Below are 24,051 nucleotides of genomic sequence, written 5' to 3'. Positions count from 1 at the left end.
CACAGAACAGGAAGACTGTAGTAACTCAGGCTGACAAGCGAGGCCCCAGCCTGCCAATCAGCCAGGAGATCCCTGCCCTAACGCAGCAGTTACTATCTCCTCTAACTCCACCCTTAGGAAAGCAGTGCGGCAAAGCCAAAGGTAACTAGTGCAAATCTGAGTCCCAGCTCTCGAAAAATGTCTCCAAGGGAGTAACGCCAGCACCCAGGCTTCCCTGCTTGTCAAGTACTATGCCAGGCAATCTGCAAAGATCATATTGTCTAGGGCCACAAAGACCATAGCAAACAATTTATTTCCAATTCAATAATATGGGAGAAGTCACATTAATTTGTCTTCATCAAGCAGGACTACGGTGGCACATGCCTTTAATCCCAGCACTCAGGAAAGAGGAGGCAGTCAGATTTCTGTAAATTTGAGGCCAGCCTGGTCTACAGACTGAGTTCCAGGACAGTCAATGATACTGTCTTGAAAACAAACACAACAACAACAAAAACAAATCTCCAGTTATATTCATTAAATGGAGATGCACAAGTACCTGGCTTCTTTGGGATATTCACTTCAAGAACAGTTCCATAGTGAGTAAATACCGCTTTCAAGTCATCTTCTGAACACTGAGACAGAAGGAGAAAAGGGAAACGAGACTATTACCACAGGGGAGACATGAGAAACACCAGCTGCTGAGTTCATCTTCTGCAGGGCCTCTGTATCCTTGCATTCCTTTCTGCTAAGCTTCCACGATTAGAACAGCAAACAACTGTGAACAGATGACAGCTTACTTTGTATCCAAGAAGCCAAAAAAAGGAAAAAAGCCAGACATGGTGTTCCACAGCTGTCATCTCAGCACTCAGGAGATAATCAGGTTAAAAGGCTAGCCTTAGCTAGAAAGTTTGAGATGTACATGAACTGTCTCACTCAAAAAGGGAAGGAGAGAGGGGCTAAACACACAGATCCTTGTCTCAGTCAGTAGTAGCTTCTTCCAAAGGAAAGCATCCATCTTCACACTTCATGAAATTTAGTAATTTCTTTTAATCTATCTATCTATCTATCTATCTATCTATCTATCTATCTATCTATTTTATTGGGGGGGGGCAGCTCATGCTCACGTGCCTGGAAATCAGAGGACAACATGCAATGGTCAGTATTCTTCTACCATGTGGGAGCTAGGGATCAAACTCAGATCAGAAGGCTTGACAGCAGAACCTTTAACCACTGAGCCCTTAATAAACAGGTCCATTTTCCAACTCAGCAGGCTAAGGCTTATTCCCCAGTAGAATATTGCCCATTCTTGGTGGAGTTCTACCACTGAGCATGCCCTGGTTCCAGCATCCTTTACAACACACACTTCGTTCCATCACTCACCTTAAAGCTGAGGTTCCGGATAATTAATCTGGCTTTCTTATCTGCCACTTTGGCTTTTTTGTGCTTTGGCTCCTTCTTTGGGGACTCTGAATTTTCTAAAAAGCAAGAGACATGGGATAAGTTTGCAACCCATTTCTAGGCCAGACATAAATGAAGAAGGTACCAATACAGACAGCATTTGCTTGAGGTTAAGCATGGAATATCCAAGAACCAGATTTTTCAGACAGAGATGCAAGCAGATGCCTATTCAAAGCACACCAGAGGAGTTTTGGCAACAAAAAGAAAACTAGGGAACTCAAGTTCTGGAGACTCTCTCCCAGCTCTCGGATCTTCTGGAATTTTCAGTGTCTTCCTAACCCTTGCAGAATTACTAGAAACTCACCATTTTTTCTCGTTTCCTTGGACTTGTTCCTCAGTTTTTTCTTGGCAACAGTCACATTGATCTTACAACCTTCAAAGGTAGTGATCTCCTTGAGGGCCTTCTGAACATCTTCCAGCATGGAGAAAGTCACGTAGCCAAAGCCTCGGCATGCCTTACTCCCTAGAACAAGACACAAAGGCAGGGAACTGGAGTGAAAGGACAGAGGCTTCCAAGTCACGAGCACTGAACCAAGTCATCAAAGATTAAGCCAGCATGTGTTCTACCCAGCCACCCAGTGAGCCGCCCCGGAGATAAGAGCCTCCATCGGAAGCTCCTTCCTCACTTTGAGGACCATTAATCTTCCTCTTGCTTCCACTTCAATGTCCCCTGTTATCGCCTCTTCTTACCTCAGCCCTGTCAATCTTAAGACTATGGTGCACTCATGATACACACTAGGCTTTCACAAAAGAATTCAACATGTAACAAGGAAAGAGCACCAGAAAGGAGAGGAAATTACATGTGGTAGATCTGGAAACCCAGATGATAAGACAGTCTTCTCTTACAAAACATCAGCAACGAGGAAGGCTGAGAAAAGAACCTCAAAAGATACATAAATAAACAGACCCTGGTTTAGAAATCCCGAGGTGTTGTTACCATCATACCATCAACTCCTGGGCATTTCAGTACCAAGTTAAATATTTCCAAAGAAGGTATAAATCCCTGGCCTCACTTTAGCTTCAGAACACTCCAAGCTAGGTAAAACAAGTATGACTATCCCTTTGTTCCAAGGAATAATTTGAGATAGAGAAAAATAAATGAATGTCAAAACAGTGCTAAGCACTAAGCTAAGGGGCTGGAGAGGTGGCTCAGTGGTTAAAAGTACTAACTCCTCTTCTACAGGACCGGGGTTCCATTCCCAATACCTAAATGGTGGCCTACAACCATCTGTAACTACAGTTCCCAGGGGACCCAATGACCTCTTCTGGCCTCCAAGGTCAGCAGGGCACCAGAGCACCACACACACGGTGCACAGGCAAAACACCCATGCACATCAAATTAAGAAATTAAAAATTTTTTAATTTATTTATTTTATGTATATGAGTACACTGTAGCTGTTTTCAGACACACCAGAAGAGAGCATTGAATCCTATTGTAGGTGGTTGTGAGCCACCATGTGGTTTCTGAGAATTGAATTTGGGACCTCTGAAAGAGCAGTCAGTGTGTTTTTTGGGTTTTTTGTTTTGTTTTGTTTTAAGAATTATTTACCCGGGCCTAGCAAACACAGGAGTGGATGCTCACAGTCAGCTATTGGATGTATCACAGGGCTCCCAATGGACAAGCTAGAGAAAGTACCCAAGGAGCTAAAGGGATCTGCAACCCTATAGTTGGAACAACATGATGAACTAACCAGTACCCAGGAGCTCTTGTCTCTAGCTGCATATGTATCGAAAGATGGCCTAGTCGGCCATCACTGGAAAGAGAGGCCCATTGGACTTGCAAACTTTATATGCCCCAATATAGGGGAATGCCAGGGCCAAAAGAATGGGAATGGGTGGGTAGGGAAGTGGGGGGCGCTATGGGGGACTTTTGGGATAGCATTGGAAATGTAATTGAGGAGAATATGTAATAAAAAATATTAAAAATTAAAAATAAAATAAAATAAAATAAAAAGAATTATTTATTTATTTTATGTATGTGAATACACTACAGCTGTCATCAGACACACCAGAAGAGGGTATCTGATCTCATTACAGATGGTTGTGAGCCACCATGTGGTTGCTGGGAATTGAACTCAGGACCTCTTGAAGAGCAGTCAGTGCTCTTAACTGCTGAGCCATCTCTTCAGCCCAAGAAATTAATTTTTAAAATTAATTAAAAAGGGGGATTAATAGTAAAACTGTAATTTCTTGTGCGTGTGCATGTACACACACACACCCCAATGGAGATGTCTACCCATGGCCTGAAGAAGAAACCTTATACTCCGCTTCCCCTTCAAATCCACTTAAATCTCCTCCAGAGGACATGTGATATAGCACAGGGTAGTCATTTGTATAAACTGGTTGCATAGCTGACACATGACACCAGAAAACAAATGATGATATGAATGTTAGGGGAGGTACTGTCACTAAGGTCCCCAATTGGTTCTTGACTTGTCAATAAAGAAGGCCGGGGCTGTGGGGGAGTGGAGGGGGAGGGAGGGGTAAGGACAATTGCTGGGTAATGGTACAGGTGGGACATCTGGGTCCCAAGAGGAAAAGGAGACACAGGGAAAGAGAGAAGGGCTTTTCTGTCATGCTTTGGAACAAGAAGAAAACAGCAGTCATGATGTAAGGTCTAGAGGCAGCTAGGGCCTGCAGCCTATGTAATGGGCAGGGGCCAAGGATGTTGGTGGGGGCTAGCTGATGCAAGCCACAAAGGGAGAGACAGAGATGATAAATTGAAAAGGGCACACATTTCCAGGCAGGAGGTATCTGCGCCCAACAATTGTGCCTAGATACAAGTTATAAAGGTAACGGAACAGTGTGTGTGTGTCTTTTATCCACGGATTCAAGGGTCTCGGGAGTGGGCTGATAACTCAACTCCTCCAGGAGCAAAGGTGGGTAAGAAAGAGAAGCCAGGTAAGTGCTGGCAGTGCAGATCCTAGAGCTAAGCCAGGAGAGAGAAAAGGGAGCCGGGAGGGGCCAAGGGGTGGCAGCTCCTGGGCAAGGCAGTAACGTGTTTTTTTAAAACTACACATAACACGTGAAGATTGGTTTCTTTTCTCTTAGAACTTTCTCTCACAAAAGCCTATCATTCATCTTTCAGGAAATAAGAAAACAAAAAATCAAGACCCTCCCCGCTTCTCCGTAAGTACAATAAAAACATAGCTGCTCATCTGTGAGTTTAGTGCCCAAATAAAGGCAAAACAGTAACTGTATCTCCACAAAGAACTGCCACACACATTCAGATCCTCACAATCTCACAATTCTAAGTGCCATGCTAACCCCATTACAAAACACCCCACCTCTCCTCTACACTGGAGTGCAACAGTTGTTTCTAGTACATCTCACTTGCCTGGATAGGAAGCTCATACATTTTCGTAAAAGAGGTATGAGAGACTGTAAGGATATAGACCAAGAACACGGGATTTAAGGTAAGGGAACACAAAACTTATATTCCATAGAGATGGGCTCGGCACTTGTCTTAAGGCTTTGACAACTTCTCCAATTCAACATGCTATGGCATCCCTTGTAAAGCAGTATTCATGTCCATTACACCTCCAGCAGCAGTGCCTTCCTCGGCTATGGTGATGGGTTATGGGTGAAGCAGAATCTTGACTGGATCTGAACTCTGACTCTCAGAAACTTAGCAACAGCACCAGGAAAAAGGGACATTAATGTCCTTTTTTTTTTTTTTTTTTTTTTTTTTTTTTGGTTTTTTGAGACAGGGTTTCTCTGTGTAGCCCTGGCTGTCCTGGAACTCACTTTGTAGACCAGGCTGTCCTCGAACTCAGAAATCCGCCTGCCTCTGCCTCTAGAGTGCTGGGATTAAAGGCATGCACCACCATGCCCGGCATTAATGTCCTTTTAAATGAATGTTTCTTTCTTGTTTTGTCTTTTGGGGACAACGTCTTATATAACCCAAGTAGGCCTCAACTTCCTGATCCTCCTGCCTCCACTTACTAAGTGCTGGGATTACAGTCAGATACCACCACTCCTGGCACAACATTAGTGTTGTAACATTTATTTACTTGTGTGTGTGCAAAAGTATGGGAAAAACCTGGTAGGAGTTGGTTCTTTCATTCTATCAGGTGGAGTGGGTCCTGGGATCTCTTTTCTCGATGTACTCGTGAAAGTTGGACATATTTTACTCTTCTGCCAAGTCTTTCATTTTATCTGTCTCTCAATTAGACATTACTTTCAAACATGGGTGCTTCCTTCTACAATTGTTTGGGATTAAAGGTGTGTGCTGAAGCTGAGCCACACAACTAGAAATAGGATTTTCTAGTAAACACCACAATCTGAGGACTCAGTGAGATCGAATCTCCTGTCACACCTTCATTCACTTTCTCGTCACCCTGGCCACCAAGCTCTCTTCTCACACATGGACATACTTGCTTTAATATCCTCAAGGTTGCTGATTCCTGAATTCAGACTGTTTTATCCCCAGTTCACTCTCCTCAAACAGGTCTTCCCTAGCCACCCTATCTACACACACACATTCCCTCTTTTGACTTTTCTCCTTAGCATAAATTTATCACCATTATCAACATATAGTTTGTTGGCTGTCTTTCAAACCATAAGTGTATGAGAACAGAGTCTGCGTCAGTGATTTAGTGTCACACACCTGTTGTATCCTAAGGGCAGCCAGCAATGTTCTGAAACACAGTTGGCATCCAAGAAGTATTCCCCAAATAAACAGATGAATGCACAGGATGTGCTAATGTGCTAATCAAACTGAGTCCTCTCACTAGCCAGATCAACTCCAGACCATTTAATGTCTTTAAAGATTATATTCCTTTATTTTAAAAATGGGGTTAAGGCTCTTTGTCCTGTAAGATTGTTGAGAACAAGTCAAACTAAGCACTCTTCCAGCCTAGCAGCCATCGGACTCTCAATAAGCCGCACTGGTACTTTATTAAACGTTACTTTGAGATGTTTGTTTGAGACGGGGTCTGGCTATGTAATCCCAGCTGTCCTGAACTCGCTATTATATAGACCAGGCTGACCTCGAATTCCCAGCAATCCTCCTGCCACAGCCTTTCCAGATGCTGGGATTACTACCATTGCTACAAGTTAATGGGTTTGCGTTTGAACTCCTGAACACGCGTAATAAAGGGGAAAACGCAATGGAAACGTTAAGTGAGTGCTTTGCCTTTCATAAATCAACCTTATTGGCCGATCTACAGCTGAGTCCGTTTAGAAAAGAATCTTAGCTGCCAGTCCCGTAGTTCTGGAGAGAGCAAAGAATTTGCTGGGATGGCTCACGTCATTAATCGGAGGATTCAGGAGGCAGAAGCACACGGGCTACCGGTAGCGAATCCGAGGCCAGTTAGGGCTAGAGAGCCCTGTCTCAAAACAAACAGATCATAACTATAGAGCTCCCTGAAATTGGGTTGTTCCCATACCTTTGCACATGTCCTCTGCACCATCCCACTCCTTACCTTTCTCTGTCACCACGAAGCACTGCTTCACCGGACCCACCTGACTGAACAGCTCTTCCAGCTGATCGCTGCGAGCCGAGGGCGGGAGACGGCCCACGAATAAAGTCAGACCGGCCATGAGACCGAGAGACAAGCGCGTGATGCTGTGAGCACCCCACGCCGGCGCGACCGAGGGCTGGGATGAGCTCTGGCAGGAAGACGGCGCCGAGTTGCCGGGAAATTCAGGAAGTCCTCTTTGCTCAAAAGAGTCCGGGAGGAAACGCAGACTAGAAGGAATAGTTCCGGAAAGAAAAAGAAAAATGACGTCCTGGGGGCGGAGCTTCTTGAGCGACGGTCTCTGTGCAGTCCCAGCACCGCCCCCGCCACTGGAGGAAACTTGACATCAACAGCTTAAAATTCTCTTAAAATCTTTCATTTAGGAACTCGACCCCAAATTCACCAAAGCAGGCAGAAGTCATTTTCCCCCTAAGCCTGCCCTCATCTGACATAGAGTGGGTGTTCAATAAGTTTTTTTCTGAAGAGTTGCCACATATCACGTGGGGAAAAAAACTACATATGCAAAACGTCATAGACACAAGCATGTAACATACATAATTTGAACTAGTCACATGTCCTCAGAAAACGTGAGACAAACTGTCATTTGGCCGCAGAGACAAATTGTATCTACTAAAATCCCCATAGAACAAATACTACGTACGAAATCATATTTTCAATTTCTTATTGATTGAGCTCCTACTTATATATTAGGAGTAAAATTCATTGCCCAAAAAAAGACATGGTCCCTGCCTTCATATAAAATAGAGTCCAGAGTGAGAGACAAACGTTTATTTTTAAAATCTTACAAAGTCTCTGCAAGATCACATCAGAGCACAATGGAAGCCAAACATAACACCCAGTTATATGTACAGACCTAGGATGCACTGCTGCCCAGAGACAGAAGATCTTCATTTATGTCTGTTTATCAGACAGACTGGAGGCTACCCACAGTGTTTAACACTCAGTGGGTTTCACTGTCTGTCTTACATGGAAAAATGCTGTGCTTGCAGAATACCTAGCTGCAAAAAGTACCCTAGGCACTTTTAAAGTCTTTACTTTTAAGTTACAACAGCTCAGTAGGTAGAAATCACCACAAAGGATGAAAGGCACAGTGAAAATCCCCAAGAGTTATCCACATTCAATATAATGGATGGATGGATGGATGGATAGATGGATGGATGACATGTAGGTAGTAGTGGCAGGAGGAATATGCTAAGCATGAAATTTATGAAGTCCTAGTAGGCTTCAAATAATTAATATGTGCTTTTAGAAAAAGAACCCCCACCACAGTTATATTTTAAATAGATAAATCAGAAGAAAAGGCACTGAAATACAAAACAGATCGCCAAGGCTACCATAAAGTCAATCCTATCTTACATAAAAAGTAAAGTGGGCAAAAGAAGTAGAATCTTTTAAACAAAATTGGTTTGAAATTCCACATCCTCTTCCTTAAGAATCAAATTCTAGGCGGGGCAGTGGTGGCGCACGCCTTTAATCCCAGCACTTGGGAGGCAGAGGCAGGTGGATCTCTGAGTTCAAGGCCAGCCTGGTCTACAAAGCGAGTTCCAGGACAGCCAGGGCTACACAGAGAGACCCTGTTTCGGAAAACAACAACAACAACAACAACCAAGAATCAAATTCTATCCTCAAATACAAACTTGTATTGGGGGACCTAGTCATAGCTGCGGTAGATAAAGGGGAAAGAATTTAATATCCATTTGTAATCCTCCTCTCCCCTCAAAAAACAAACAAACAAACAAACAAAAAACTGTCCTAAATACCTAAGTCCAATTTTTCCTTAAAGGACAAAGACTAAACTGTTTCCCTACGTCCATCAGGGGGCAGCAAATACCCATAGTCAGGGTTCTGTGTGCCTCAGAATACACAGTAAAACTGAGCCTTCTCATCTTCCCCTTTATTCAGATGTGGATCCCCCATCTGTCTCCTGCCTCGTCCCCTTATAGCCATGCATATCAGGAAGGGCATATGGTTCTTCAGCCAAGAATATTTGCTCATCCATCTACTCAGGACTCATGCAGTGTTCTTTATTAAATAGCAGGAGTCATGGAACCCTACAAGGTGGCTTCCAAGGGAAATAAACTGCAGACCTATCCCTCATCCATCACTGTAGTGAAGCCTGGGAAGGAAGGAAGAGAAGCCTAGGATGTTCTTAGGCTTTCCCTCTGGCTCCACTCCTCACTCTCCCCACAAGCTGAGCCTTCTATAAGATTAGATAGTTCTTACTCTCCCCACTTCTCACAACTGTAATAATTGCTTGTGCTATAATGACTCTTCTATTAGTGCTTGCCTTTCCTCTGCATATCAAATAGTCGTAGTTTGTTTCCTTCTCTGCCTTTTTAGTCTCATCACCTGATATATTTGAGCCTTCAACAAATAATTTTAAGAGAGTGGATTAATTCATGAATGAATGAAAGTTTATCATTCAGACCCTCCAAGTACCAATATTGAAACTGTAGGACGTATGCATTAGGATCGAACGCTATTCCTTCTGAGAAGCCTGCTTTGGGTAAGAAATAAGGCACAAGATAAAATGCGCAGCTAACTGAAGTCTTGGCTTCTTTGTGTGCGAAAAAGCTAGGGATTTCTTTTTAATTTTAAAAAAGATTTTATTTTATGTATATGAGTACACTGTAGCTGTCCTCAACCACACCAGAAGAGGGCATCGGATCCCATTACAGATGGTTGTGAGCCACCATGTGGTTGCTGGGAATTGAACTCAGGACCTCTGGAAGAGCAGTCAGTGCTCTTAACTGCTGAGCCATTTCTCCAGCCCAGGGATTTTTTTTTAAATTTATTTTTATTTTTATTTGTAGGGGTGTGTGTGGATGAGAGATGTGTACATGAAGGACAAAAGACATCATCAGATCACCTTGGTTTGAAGTTGATGGTGATTGTGAGTAGCTCAAGGTGGGTGCCAGAAACTCAGGTTCTCTGAAGTTTAAAAAAAAAAAAAAAGGGTTTTAACTGGGAGTAATTTATATGAAGGAAAATTAACAAAGTGTCGGATCTGGTGAGTACTGAGAAATGTTCCTCTGGCCTCCTTTCTCATCAGCTGCATTCAGAGCTTTCAGACGAGAAAAAAAGCAAGTATCTGTGAGAGATGAACGGAGTCAGACTGGATGGGGAGGCTCCAGATTTGACTGCTGCGTTCAGGGGAGAGAAGTACATGGAGCCAATCAGTGAGGAGAATGCGCAAGACCAAGCAGCTGGAGAGGATGAGTGTGAGGAAGGGATGACAGAGGGGCTGGGTGTAAGCGGAAGCTGAGGAGAGGCAGCTGGGAGGGGCAATGGGGTAAGAAGGAGACAATTTCCCAGAGCAGCAAGCATCCCTTGCATGACACAATGCAGTGCCAATGCCGGGCCCACTGCAGCCACTATGACACCCAGTGAGAAATGCCTGTAATTAGGAAGCTGGCAGTTCTCTGGGCCTCAGCCCAGAGTGAGGACGCAGCAAGAATTTCTGAGCTACACTAAGCCAGGTGATGGAGGAGGCACGGTCAGGACCACTCCAGGTCCATCCCTCAGCCTCACCTGCACCGCTACCTCAAATCTCTCTTCTCTACCCGGACTCTTACCCTCCCTTAGATGGTCCTGGCTTCCTTCCTCCCTCTGAGGTCTTGAGGCCCTGGATACTGTCCTCAATCAAGACAGATCTTCATCTGCAGGGAACAAGAGCCTCAGCCCCTCCCCACCTCCCTTTCTGTATTCCTTTTGGCTCCTTGGCGCCTGTCTCCAAACTCCATGAGCTGGTGATCCAAGTTTGTGTGATTTTGTGTGTGTGTGTGTGTGTGTGTGTGTGTGTGTGTGTGTGTGTGTGTGTGATTAGGAAGCTTCCTGTTTGTTTTTTTCTACTTTGATCCTGATGTGTATGCCTCTCCAGGTCTCTATGTGATATGCAGGACATCCGCCAAACACTGCCAGCTTTTCATTTTCAAACCTGATCCAAGACCCTGCCACCATAAACCATTACATTTTATCCAGATGACAAATGCAGAGTATATATAACTGGAGGCTAAATGCTTCAGGAAAGGGGCGGATACTCTGTAGCTGGTGGCTGGATGTGCTAATGGGTCCCTGCAGGGTGATCTTTCTTTGAGAACTGAGCTGGGGCTGGGGCAAGAGGTAGGCAGTGAAGACAGATTTTTCTCTACTGAGGATCAGAGATGAGAGCTCTGTGGAAAAGGGGGATGAGGTCCTTGTAAGACCAGCTTCAAAGACTCCCTGTTGATGAGAATAGGCAGCTTCCTCTTTGCAAATTCTTATGGGAACTTGGCAGACAGGTTGTTGGCTGGCCCAACCGAAGCAATCAGGCCCTTTAACAAGTGTGCCCACATTTCTATGAAGATCTTTATTATTAACTAGCTCCTAGGAAGCTATCTCCTAAGATCTGATGCAGGGCTCCTGTGGACAAAGGCATTTTGCCAAGTGCTAAAGAGTCTCTGTCTCCCACCTCTCAGGGCCCTGTCCCCTTTAGGAAAAGACATTTGCCAGGCAGTCAGATGGGCGGCTTCCAGGGGCTTGTCTCAGGACTCATTCCCCAGAAGAGTCCTCACTTTCGTGTGAAGGTCCCTGGGAGTCTGAGGTAGAAACTCTGGTGGAGCTGCTGAGGTTGTAGCCGCCGCCCCCCCCCCCTTTAAGCTTTTCCAAGGTCAGAACATTCTCCTCTGAAAATATTTTATTGGTACATTGACTCTGAAAACGCTCATTTCCCAATCAGTTGCGATAAAGTCTCTTGGGCCACAGCTCCATCGTTAGGGAACGGTTCCATGAAGAGATGGCAGAGGTGGGTATGAAGCCCAGACAGGGCACTAGGCCTTTTAAAGATAGCTGTTTCACTCAGCACCAGGGTAAGGGGCATGGTGGTCAGGAGTGGAGCACCTTGGAGCTTTATTGCTGGTGACAGCCAAGGAAAGTAGAACCCTGCCACCCTAAAGTTGCAGCTAGGGACATTAGCACCCCATGGCTCCAGAGAAGTTGGCACTGATTCCCAATGCATAGAGCCTGATTGCTGACCCACCCACCCAGGGACCCCTGGATGGGGAAGAATCAGAGTGAGTTATCTGAACCAGGCAGAATTGGAGAATTATTACAGTGAGGAGGTCTTGAGCAGATCAGATGCCAGAAGTGGGGGCCAAAGGCTCGGCTGTGAGATAGCCGCCTCTTCACAGGTCTATGGTGTCGCTGCCCATGCTCAGCTCATCAATCTGTCGACAAGCATCCAGGAATTGCTCTTGCAGCAATGCCTCCTCAGCCTGCAGTTCAGAAGCATGTTCCGGGGAGTCGCGGGAGGGTGGGGATAGGGCCTGGTAGGATCCTGAGGCTGGGAGGCTGGGGCTGCTTTCTGAGGGCCGCGGGGGACTGAGGACGCAGACTAAGGGACAGCGAGGGGGCCTGTCGGGGCTGGAACACAGAAGCATGGACGAGCTGTCCCGTGAGAGTCCACACAGAGAGCCAGATGAGGCGCTGCTGCCGGGAGGCCAGGCCCCAGGAGATGGGAGCTCAGGAGGTGCTGGGGATCCAGGGACATTCTCCGACTTCTCACAGGGTCCTGCCCCTGTCTTGTTCCCCAGTGAGATGGTGCGGTAGAGACCGAGCCCAGGCAGGGCTTCCCCAAAGGCAGGGCCCTGAAAGAGGCCAGGAGCCAGAAGTGCCTCGCTGCAGAGGGCTTCCTCGATGCTGCGCCGCAGGTTGATGGGTGAGGGCGGGCGGAAGTCCACCGTGCAATCGCTGCTAGGGGAGGAGGCTGTTGACTGCGTTGGGTTGGCTCCCGCACCTTCAAAGCCCCGGCAGCCGCCACCTTGGAGAAGGAGATCGGGACCTGGGCCTGCTAGGGCGCATAGCTGCAGCAGCTCTGCGTCCCCACGTGCGATCGCGCTACCCAGGGGCTCCTTGTCTCGGATTCCGGGGACCCAGCCTCCTGGCAGCAGCGGAGCAGCGTGTCCCGGAGACAATCGGAAGAGCTTGGCCCAGCAGCGCCGCGGCACACGTGGACTGCAGAGCGCTGGGTAGAGACCAAGCAGCGCTAACGGGAGCGCGACGCCCACCTCGCCCAGACGCAGACCTAGCTGGAAAGCCCACCAGGGCCAGGGCCCCTCCAAACCTGCTTGGCTTCCGTAGCCCAGAGCGTGAAGCACCTCGTAGCCCTGCAGGGCTCCGCTCAGCAGCCCAAAGGTCCCGGCCACCGGGGCTGTGCGTGCCGCTCGCCTCCAGGACTCCCGCGGGGCGAAGGGGCTGCGCACTTGCGGGACAGGGGTAGCACCCTTAAAGCCAGCCCCTCCCAAGGGTGCTCCGGCCCTCCGCCGCCGGCCGCCCCAACAAGAGAGTGCCAGCAGGAGCCCCGACAAGAAGGCAGCGAGGAAGGCGTGCAGTCCGCGGGAGGCGAGCCGCAGCGGCCGCAGCGGGCGGTGCACGGCGCTCCCTAGGGCGGCCGCCGCCGCCAACCCCAGCCCCAGCAGCAGCAGCGCCGCTAAGCCGGCGGGGCACCTCGGAGTGCGCGGTCGGGCCAGGAGCAGGCAAGCCAGCCCCAGACCTGCAGCTAGGCAGGGCAGCGGAAGGTCCTGCAGCAGCAGCCAGACGAGAGTCGGCAGCCGATCGCGATGCCCGTAGGCGTCGTAGAAGAGCGGGAAGGCCCGAGTGGTCCCCGCGGAGAGCAGCAGCAGATCCAGCAACGCCAGGCAGGGGGCGCCTGGTGGACAGCGCCAGGGCAAGAGGGCCAGAGCTAACAGAGCCAGCAGAGCCACCAAGCCGAAGAGAGCTCCTGCTCCATATACATGGGCCTCCCAGGCCAGACCCCAGCGAGCCCTAGCCTCTGCCCAGTCGGCCTCCAGGGTCAAGAAGAAGAGAGGCAGCGGGGAGGCAGGCGGCTGTCCCAAGTCATCCTGCAACTCTGGATCACTACAAGAGCCTGGCTCACATCCAGGCTGTGTTGAAGGATTCCCGAAGCTGGCAGGAGAGAGTTCGTCTGGGCCAGAAGTGGAGACAGTGGGGTCTGTGGAAAGAAAGCGTTTGGCTGGAGCCGTTAGCAGCCCACCCCCCGGGCCCCGCCTTCCCAGTCCTCAGCTAGAAATCTGAATTTCTTCTATGAGCTGATTTTTCTTCTCCCCACTTCTCCTCCCAGAACCCCATCTTCCAGGCTGAAGCTTTCAGCGACCACTCTCCTCCCATTTGTACTGTTCATTCCACACACACACCCTCAATCATTCCTTGATTTTATCAGGTTGGCGGAGAGGTTTTCTTAAGAAGTTACAGGACTTTAAAACTGGAAGGAGGTGTGTGGATGCCCCCCCCTCCAGTCCAAATCCCACACCAGAAAAGATGTTATATGAGAATAAAGTTTTTGTTCCCTTTGCACACGTATGAAACTCCATGCTTAAGTGGTTTGTGGCATATGGAAGGCACTGAGTAGTTTCCATTGAATACATGAAACTCACTTTTTATCAGAAGAAGAAACTGAGGTTCTGCAGAAGGACTTGCCCAAGGCCACAAATCATCAGAGCGCCAGGACCCAGATCTGAGTACCAATCTGCATCCCTTTCCCACAATAACCTGTCACAGGTACTAATGTGCTTCTCTTCTCTCTCCCAACACACATACATGCTCGCACACATGCACATCTGACTCCAAACCTCATCTAGGACTAGAAGAGACCTTCACATGTCCCTTGTCAATACTCTCTTGTCCCTATTCACGGAACATGCGTGAACAATGCATGCACTCACAGAGCAGGAAAAGAGGTAAGTCTCCTGCCCTAGCATTCTAAGGAGAACACATCTTATTAAGTGTCCTTCCTACAGGCTATACCCCAATGCTCAGCCACTGATTGGCAGTAGCTCCCCCATCCTACAAAACCATTAGTCTAGGGCTGTTTTTGTTGTTTCTTTTGTTGGTTTTATGAGACATGGTCTCACATTGTAGTCTCTCCCCTGGAACAATTAGAGGGAATCACAGTGGAGCAATATGCTATCGAGATAAGTGAACCCCTCAGGTGTGCTGGAGTCTGCTAACTGAGGCTCTGGCCTCATCCTCTGCCCCAACATGTCCCACATCTCTTGTGGAAAGGGAAGTCTGCCAAGACTTGGTTCTTCCCTTGGTTCTGCTCTCTTGGAGCAAGAGGAGCTCTAAAAAGGTTAGACTCAAGATCCACCTATGGCCAAACAGAAAAAACTGTGCTAGAAGTTGATCTCTTCCTGCACCTCCAAGTTTCAGCAGGACTACACCTGAAGGCAAAGAAAAAAAATTGGAGGAAGACAAGGTAGTAATGAAGGATAGAGATGGACACACAGGGATGGGGAGGAGGACAGGAGATAGGTGTGTGCTGGGGAGTAAGGACCTCTGATGATTACACTCTTGCTCCAATTGCCTGCCCAGGCCCTAGCTATCCCCCAGATGGATAACAGAAGAACACCCACCCCAGGCTGTTCTCTCACATGCTGAAGACAACAAAAATCTGCAGAAGAAAACGTAGTGAAGTCCCAGGCAGCTCAAGAGACAGAAGGGAAGAATTGGACAATTAGAAAAGTCGTGGAGGTAGCAACCAGAAACTTAAATGCAGAGCTTCCTGCCTGCTACAAGTGGCAGCATGCACATTGGTTCCCACTACGTTACGTTCCTCAAATCTGAACTGGGTAAGAATCCCTATTACCCAGAACAATCATGAAGATAAATGAGGTGTGTTCCCGGTATGGAAAAGAAATCATTCAATATATAATTCTGGCTAGTATTGTAACTGGCTAATGTTCATCTGGGATCAATTATCTTGTTTGTGTGTGATCAGCTTTGACCTCAAATTAGTTCTTTTTTAAAGCTCTATTTTCTTGGTAATTCTGTGTGTTGGGTATTTACAAGTGAGTGCATGTGCCCACAAAGGCCAGAAGAGGCATTGAGCGCCCTGGAGCTGGAGTTATGGACAGTTGTGAGCTATCCAGTCTGGGTGCTGGGAATCAACCTGGCTCCTTTATAAGAGCAGTGTGTGTGCTTTTAACCACTGAGTCTTGTCTCCAGCCCCATAAGTTAGTGCTTGGTTTAACAGCTTAGCAACATCCGAAACTTGTTTAGAAAGACAACAGAGAATCCACAGAGTGAATATCAATCTCTTGTCTCATTCAGTCTGTGCTGTTTGAAGAACACTAACATAGTGTTATGCTACCCTCTCCCCGTGGCCATTCAGTTGGAAACAGGAAGCCTGCTGGTCAGAGGAGGCACCAGCCTGGAGTCAGTGCATCAAACTAATACACCATTCTTCTCATTTTCCTGCCCCACTTTGAAATCCTGGTCAAACCTACTGCTACTAAGTTGCTGGATTACCTTGGTTTCCTTTGGCCCATGTCTGTCCCTACTTGTGGTTCCTCAGGCTCCTCTCTGCGCTTACCATACAGACACATGCTCTCAGAGACCATGTACACTTCTCACACATGTGCCATATGAAACCCCATTTCTCACCTGTGTCTCCCTAAGCAGGATAGCCAATAGAGCAAACTTCAACAATTATAAAATCCAGGAGAGAACATAGGCAGAGCACAAGAGACATCTCAAGTATCAGAGACAGACTTCTCAATAGTGTTCCTTCTCAACAGTGTTCCTTCGGACCAGAGTTGTCCCGAGAGCCCCAGTGTGGATGGAGGCAGGAGAAAGGCAGCCTAGCTTCTGCCTCTGATGGCACCACTTGTCCTCATCTCTTTTCTCTCTCTCCATTTGTAGCCTCCTCAGAAACTGCCTTGAGTTTCCCCTAAAAGACAGTGGTCCTGAGTTCCCTCCATCCTCAGGAGATGGATCCTGAGCGGGCCACCCCTTCAGGGAGATTCCACCCTGTCCTTGTGTCCCTTGACCTCAGGAGTGAGAGAAAAGATGGGATGTCAGCATGAGTAATTGTCGGGGAGGCAGGGCTGGCTGAGGAGGGGGATGGGAAACGAGAAGCCAGGTCCAGGGGAAGCCAGGTCTGATTATCCACCAGCTGCCCAGATCAAAGGGCTGCGGAATCAACTCTGGATGCTGGAAGCTGCAGCCCGGTTAATGGTTTGGCTGCATCCTTCTCCCTACCCCCAACTCCAGCATTGTGAAGGGCTGATACTCTGCAGCAGTAACACTGGAAATATTTAACAGCTGGATCGCACAGGCACTGGTCATTCATAGCCCAGTCTTGCCAGTATGGCCAGAGAGCAGAGGGACAACAATGAGGACTTATCAATGGGCCTAAAGTCCTTGGATATGAGAGAGCCCACTATGAAATTTCAATGTGTAAATACAAGCCATGGTTCAGAAAAAGGGGACCCAGTGCAAAGGAGCCCTATATCAAAACACAGTGCAAGTGACACTTGAGTTAGAAAGATCCTAGGATGCTTGGTATGGTAAGAGACACCTGAAATAGCAGCACTTGTGAGGTAGAAGCAGGAGGATCAGGAGTTCAAAGCCAGCCTCAGCTGCAAAGCCAGTTTGAGGCAGGCCTGAGCTACCTGAGACCTTATCTTAAAACAAAACAAAACAAAACAAAACAAAACAAAACAAAACAAAACAAAACAAAACAAAACAAAACAAAACAGAATATATTTGTTACAAGTTTGATCTCTCCTCTCTTCTCTCCTCTCCCCTCCTCTCTTCTTTCTCTCTCTCTCTCAGGTTAACCCAGGCTTCTCAGTTTATGCAAGAGGAGCAGCAAGAAGAGACTGGACTCCTGCAATCACCAGTGAGGCGGAGGTGGGGAGAGGGGGGTTGTGGGACTGCCTCTGATACTGTCCAGACTCATTAAACCTGCCTGGCCAGCACTGTCACCCAGGCTGACAGAATGCCAGCCAGCATCTATCCCCTGAGGCAGAGAGCTGCCCCCCACCCACAGCAGATCTTGCCACTGCTGCACATGAATCGCACAGTGGCCATTTCTTGCACACCACAGAAGGATATGATGATGATGGCTGAAGAACTGCATAAAATACAGAAAGGGTTGTCAGGGTTGGGGCTGGAAGAAGCCACAGCTTCTTCATGGCTGAGCTTAGGACAGAGTAGCTTAGATGTTTCACAGACACAGGAAGTCTTTAGTAGAACAAAGCTGGACTGGAAGTCCCTACCCATGGCTCCCACAGCCTCATTTAGCAAAGCTTCTCTTTGAGCACCCCTGAGAACTCTGTGGTCCCATCAGAAGATGGGGCCAAGGCCAGGATATCTGCAAGGCTGAATCTGAAAGTGTATTTGGGGTGCAGTGTGAGCACGAGGCTAAGTTAAGGAGCACTGTTCAGTGAGTTTCTACTTGGTATCCAGCAAGGGTTTACACTATCTGGAGACATTAGAATTTCACAAACACACACACACACACACACACACACACACCACAAAGTGTTCTTTTATCAGACCCTATATAAGTGAGAAGACTTAGGCTCAAAGAGGTCAAATGTTTCCTTGGCACCATTAACCTGTCTAGGTGCATGTTCTGAAAGGCTCCCTAGAGCAAAGGTGGCACCTGTCTGTTCATGGTCCTCTCTTTAATGTCTTCTCTGTGAAGGGCTCAGCCTTGTCCAGGTCTGACAGCACGTCATAGCAGATCAAACAGCAGAGGGGAAAACTCCAAGGCTGAGCAGAGTGGAGGTAGGAAGGGAGACGAGGCACCCAGGATGGAGGGGAGGGAGAGATGCTGCAGAAGTAGCTCCTGCCTCTGCTAGTTGGCTCTGACTCACCTACAGAAGCAGACACCTCAGAGAACACTTCCCTAACTCCATGTAGTATCTTCCCAGACAATACCTGTTAGATTATTAATATATAATTGCTCCATGGTGACAATGAAGGGAGAGGTGGTATGGTTATGAGGGCAGTGACATAAAAAGGTCCCGGGACACTGCTGAGTGTCTGACTTGCAGTGTGTCAAATACAAACGCTTGCATGCTCACCTTGTTGCACTGGCGTTGTCTTGATTGAGGCAGAGCTCGGGGAAGCCACTGAATCCAATAGGCTTGGGCTTGAGAACTTCCTTTCCAGGAGAGGTGGAGGACGCGACCCCGTGGTACCAAAGAGCCCTGTAAAAAGAAGCAGATGGGGCTCAGAATCAATATAGCAGAGTCTGCTTCCCCCCAAGGAACACCAACCAGCCCTTGTCCCAGAGCCTGGAAAAAGCAATACAAACATTCCCCAGGCCAAGAAAGGTGATGATGGTCAGACCACAGACCACTAGCTCAGCCGATGTCATGCAGATGTTTGTGACAATAAAGCCAGCACTCACCAGGGGAATCTGACACTTCAAAAGCAAAACTTGGATGTGCTGTTGTGCCTGGGTAACTCTGCCTTGAGAAGTTCCGGAGTGGGGACACAGTGGTACCAAAGAACCCTGCAAAAGGCGTCTGGGATGAAGTTGCCTCCTGTCTACCAGTGGACAGGGTATATATATTCATCAACATGCCCAGCAAAGATTCACCTCAAATGGAGTGGTTACTTACCAAAAGGTCCCAGGCGCCCAGCAATCTCTGCCAGGCTGGCCCGCAGGCTGGGCAGCAGAGGTAATGACCGATGACCAAGAGTGGGGGCTGCACCTGCTCTCAAAGCTACATCAAACTTCAGCTCAAGCTCACTCTGATGAGGCCTGGGAGCACTGGTTGGAGGTGGTGTCGCTGTTAGAGCAGTGGCCCAGGTCACGGTGCCCATCCTAGGTTGAGAGGGAGCAGTGGGCCGCTTGGTGGGCCCTGAGAGGCGGGATGTGGACTCGGGAGGCAGGGAGGAAGCCCAGGGTGTAAAGCTGCCTTCGGCAGAGCCCCACTCTGGGAGGTAGTTCCCAGGGGACCCCACCAGCAGTTCCCAAAGGGGATCAGTCCTCAGATCGCCTTCCTCCTCTTCCTCAGACTCCTGGCCTAGTCCAGGAGAGAGAGGATGGGTCTCGGTGACAGGGTTTCCCCAGACAGCAGCAGGTCCCCGGAGATGGAATTTGAAGTTTAGCCCCAGGTTGAGAGAGAGCATAGAGGCCTCACTCTGAGGTGGTGGGGTCAGAGTAGTAAGAGGGGCACCTGGTACAGAGGAAGCAGGCTGTGGACCCACAGGTACGGCAAGCAGGACCCAGCAGAACAGCCCCAGCTCCAGGCAGCCACGGCCTGCCATGGCCCCACCTGGCTCAGCAACTCGGGTGGGCAGGGAGCTCACTTCTTCAGCAGCTCGGGGGTCCTAGAGGGAGAAGTACTGGGAGTCAAGGCCTCCACCCCCCTCTTCCGGGATCAGATGCCCTAGGCAATGGCTCTAATCACAGAGAAGCAGGTGCAGGAACACAGGCAACGTGTTCTGCCTGAAAGAGGCATAGCAACTCTTCTTGCCAGCCCCCTCTCCACTACCTGCAGGCTCCAGGGCAAATCTCTTCCCTGCACACCCACCACCGCCATGCACACCCAGCCTTCCCGCAAGGGGGCCTGATGTCTGACCAGAAGTCTAACTACAAGCAGGAGCCTCATCCTGAGCCAGAACAGAGGGAATCAACTTAACCTCCCCCTTGCAGATTCTCTCCCTCCTCCCCCACCCCTCTACCCAGCTTTCTCCATCCCCCACCCCCCATCTCTCAAATATCTACTGAGGCCCACTGTATATCAAGCATCGTTCCAGTAATACAGTGGCAAAGAATGCAGACCCTCCCGATTCGCTCCTGATCCCCACCTCCAGACCTAGCAAGAAACCACTGGAGCACAAGGCCCTCAGAAAGGGCAGGTCACAAGCCTGAGTGATCTGACCTGCAAGGCCATATAGCCAGCTAAGCAGGGTCCCTGGCCTAGCAGAGGCTCTCCGGAGCCTTTCCCCTCTTTCTGGGGGTTTGGCCTGCAGCTACCCTCCCCGTGACCTCAGGAGTTTTTGAGGGAGGGACCGATTAACCCTTTCTGGCTCCGTGGGAAAGGAGGTCAGGCAGGCAAGCTTGGTAAGGGGCAGCAGTTGCAGAAAGACTACCCCCCTCCCCAGAACACATCTGGTGGGGGAAGGGAGAATGAACCAGGGACATACGTGCACCCAGTACCCTTACATCACACACACACACACAGCCGCACCTAGCACCCGTGCACACTCACCCACGCACCCTTCACACACTCCTGCACATATACACACTCCACCCTGATGCGCCCCTTTCCCCCTACGTAGGCGCTCTCTCTCTCTCTCTCTCTCTCTCTCTCTCTCTCTCTGCATATGCAGTCAGCAACACACACAACCCTAACACACTGTACAGATACACCACACACCATCATTTCTATCAACCCCCCTCTCACGCCCCTTACACACCCACCCCTCGCAGGCACACAAGCACACGCGCGTGCGCACACCATACTCCCGCTTCCCCAGTCCAGACCGACGGACCTGCTTCTCTCGCTCGGGCGAGTCCCGGGGGCCAACCCCCGGGAGAAGGGGCTCCCTGGCTCAGGGGGCCCCAGCAGGGCAAGGCTCGGCGAGTCTAGCCTGTTCTCCGTTGCGCCCAAAGCCGGGACTCGAGCTCAGAGCCCCCGGATTCCCTTTGGCTTGCAGGGCGATCGCGGCAGCTGCTGGTCTGTCCCCGGCTGGGTCTGCGACCCGCAGCGCTCTCAGCAGGCGGCGGGCGGCCGGGCTGCGCTCGCGATCCGCACTCCGCTCCCTCCCCGCGGCGCCGCCTCCTGGCTGTGAGCCCGGCTCCCCGGCCCAGCGCCCGCGCCCGGGCCCCGCGGCTGCCCGGCTTCTTGCAGCCCTCCCCGCTGACTCCCGCGCCCGCCCTCCTCTCCCTCCTCCCAGCCCGCCCGCTGTTCGCGGTCCGCCCCTACCCGGGCCGGCAGGCGGGCGCGCACATCAGCGCGGAGCCACGGCCACCTCGCTGCTCCGGCCCCACGCGCACTCATTCACCCAACGCTGCCAATCAGCTGCGGGAGAGTCGGTGCCTCGTTCTCAGCCTGACGCTGGCAGCCACAGGCTCGGAGGACGGCCCAGCGCACACACCCACAAGCACGCCATTCCCGAGAAACACCCTCAGGCGAGGGCACTGGGCGCGCGCGCTCACTCTCTCTCTCTCTCTCTCTCTCACACACACACACACACACACACACATTCACACGCACACAAGTACGTGCACACATGCAACAGTAGTCTGGCATAGGATAGTATCCCATGCAATCAAAATCCACTCCGTTGAACCCTGGATAAAGACTTACTGCTCTCCCTTACAACAATGGGAACAAATGTGTTCCCATTTTAGAGATAGGTAAGTCCCCAGAACTTATCAAATTGCTTAAGATTGCTCAGCTTGGCGGAGACTTGAACTCAGTCTTTCTGCTTGCCTTCTTCACCACCTGGTGGTTTGCAAACATACAACCACCGAGGAGGGCCTCCTACGCTTCTTCGCAGGCCAACTGCCAAATGTCAATCCCCATTCATAACGTCTCCTTTTGCTAAAATCTCTCCAAAATACTCAGCTTCAGAAATATCTGTGGGAGAGAAGAGTGAGACAAGCTGGTGTGCGAGGTGGATCACAATTTGTCTCCAATAAGACGTGGTAGAAGAACATAGAAACAAAGAAAGAGCACCCAGCCAGCCTCACAGCACTGCTTAGCTAAGAGTACTGAGCAGTCGCTAAGCCTGCTGTACTATCTAAAGGCTGTATCATTGACTGACTGATTAAGTGTGGCTTGTTGGAGGCTGAGGCAGGCGGATTTCTGAGTTCGAGGCCAGCCTGCTCTAGAAAGTGAGTTCCAGGACAGCCAGGGCTATACAGAGAAACCCTATGGGGGGCGGGGGGCGGGGGCGGGGGAGTGTGGCTTGTTAGTCTGGAGTCTCTAAATCCCTTCATGTTTTCTTTCTTCCAAAACAGTGAATTTGATAGAAACGTGAGTGCGTGCACACATTCGGACGCGCGGTTGGGAGGGAGGGAGAGGGAAAGGGAGAGGGAGAGAGGGAGAAAAATGTCTTTAATTCTGTCACTTGGCAGGCAGAGGCAGAAAGATTGAAAGTTTGAGATCAGTCACACTCACAAGCTGATAATCTCTCAAACAAACAAACAACTCCAACAAACCAACCAGACAGACAGAAAGGCTGACAGACCAAACCGCAAAAGACTTGCCCATTTTGCTGGGTGGGAAGACAAAAACCCAGCATCACCCTTCAGTCAAAAGGATCCAAGTTCAAGACTGCCGTTGTTGGCCATGGAGGGATTTTTGAGGCCAGCTCAGGCTACCTGATAACCAGCCTCAGTAGACAGGTAGACAAAAATGATCTAGTCCTGCCCCAGAAAGCAGAGACGTAGCATAATGTTTTGGTCAGGGGAAGAGCAGGCAATGTGTTGCAATTCAGAAAGGCATCTGAGACTCCTTTTCTGATCACAGAACTCATGCCACCAATAGATTCAAGATCAAATTGGGTCTCCCACCAAGCTCTCAGAGTCCGACTGTGAATCTGGGATTTATCCTGAGTCTCCAAACAAAACACTGGGAAAGATGTGCCCTAGGTGTCCCTAAAGGAAGCCACTACTCTGCCCTTCTCCCCAGGCCACTGGGGGCTGCCTAGAGGCAGTGTGTTAGGATTCAGACTCTATTTTTTTCATATGTTTAATAAACGCTATCCCACCGGAGACATTTTCTTTGAATCTCCCTCGTAGAAAGCCTCATTTCTTGCTAATCATGTTCATTTAAAGATTTCTAAGTGAAAAGGCAGAAATAAACATATCCCAGCACATTAAAATTGCAATCTTCCATGACCAAGCAGGGTTATTCCCAAGAATGATATTTTTACAAAGATATTGAAAAGGGGAAGTGAGGACTCTCAGCTAAGATGGTGACTGAATTCATACCTCTAATTTTACTCCCTCCCAAAACCCTATTAAAATGTTATTAAGAAGACCTTAGAGTCAATTGATAACTCTTCAGGGATGGGGAGAGCAGGAAGGGGCTCGAGCAACAGGACCTTTGATGCAGGATGGCTGGCAGGGGCATAGTTACTGACTTAGTCACCCCGAGCAAAAAGCTGTCTCCACCTGGCAGAAAGGAAGCTCAGAGTCAAGTTGATTTACATCACACTGTTCTCAGAAACTGGCACAGAAACTGGCAATCCAAATGCCTCAGGAACCATGGAAGCATAGGCTAAAGGAAAGGCCAATCAAAGCACAGTTCAATTCCTAGGTCTCTTCCCTAACTCCAAACCACCAGGAAGCGGGCCATCCATCCCATAACCAGCAGGA

At 49.2% G+C, this 24,051-nt stretch overlaps 2 protein-coding genes across 3 annotated transcripts in view; both read right to left on the bottom strand.

Moving 5' to 3' along the window:
• The window catches only part of Rbm28 (RNA binding motif protein 28), a 42,910-nt gene extending 35,555 nt beyond the window's left edge, over positions 1–7,355 (bottom strand). For both annotated transcript variants that reach the window (XM_021165387.3, XM_029478818.2), the window contains exons 1-4: positions 6,864–7,355; positions 1,742–1,900; positions 1,360–1,454; positions 536–611 (exon numbers count right to left, since the gene is read on the bottom strand). In XM_021165387.3, coding sequence (XP_021021046.1) covers positions 536–611; positions 1,360–1,454; positions 1,742–1,900; positions 6,864–6,981 — 448 coding nt within the window. In that variant the 5' untranslated portion in view covers positions 6,982–7,355. The remainder of the gene's footprint in view (positions 1–535; positions 612–1,359; positions 1,455–1,741; positions 1,901–6,863) is intronic.
• A 4,252-nt stretch (positions 7,356–11,607) lies between these two features.
• On the bottom strand, positions 11,608–21,536 carry Prrt4 (proline rich transmembrane protein 4). Its single transcript, XM_085839742.1, has 5 exons — positions 21,216–21,536; positions 19,334–20,048; positions 19,120–19,224; positions 18,791–18,916; positions 11,608–13,908 (listed from the first exon to the last, which is right to left on the bottom strand). Exons 2-5 carry the CDS (start codon positions 19,983–19,985, stop codon positions 12,083–12,085), a joined length of 2,709 nt encoding a protein of 902 aa, XP_085695868.1. The 5' UTR covers positions 19,986–20,048; positions 21,216–21,536; the 3' UTR covers positions 11,608–12,082.
• Between the last annotated feature and the right edge of the window lie 2,515 nt (positions 21,537–24,051).

Source organism: Mus caroli, unplaced genomic scaffold, assembly GCF_978045245.1.
Source record: "Mus caroli unplaced genomic scaffold, Mus_caroli_1 scaffold_7, whole genome shotgun sequence".
Taxonomy (NCBI): domain Eukaryota; kingdom Metazoa; phylum Chordata; class Mammalia; order Rodentia; family Muridae; genus Mus; species Mus caroli.
Note: the sequence above shows the minus strand (reverse complement) of the source record. Positions and strands in the feature narration are given on the sequence as shown.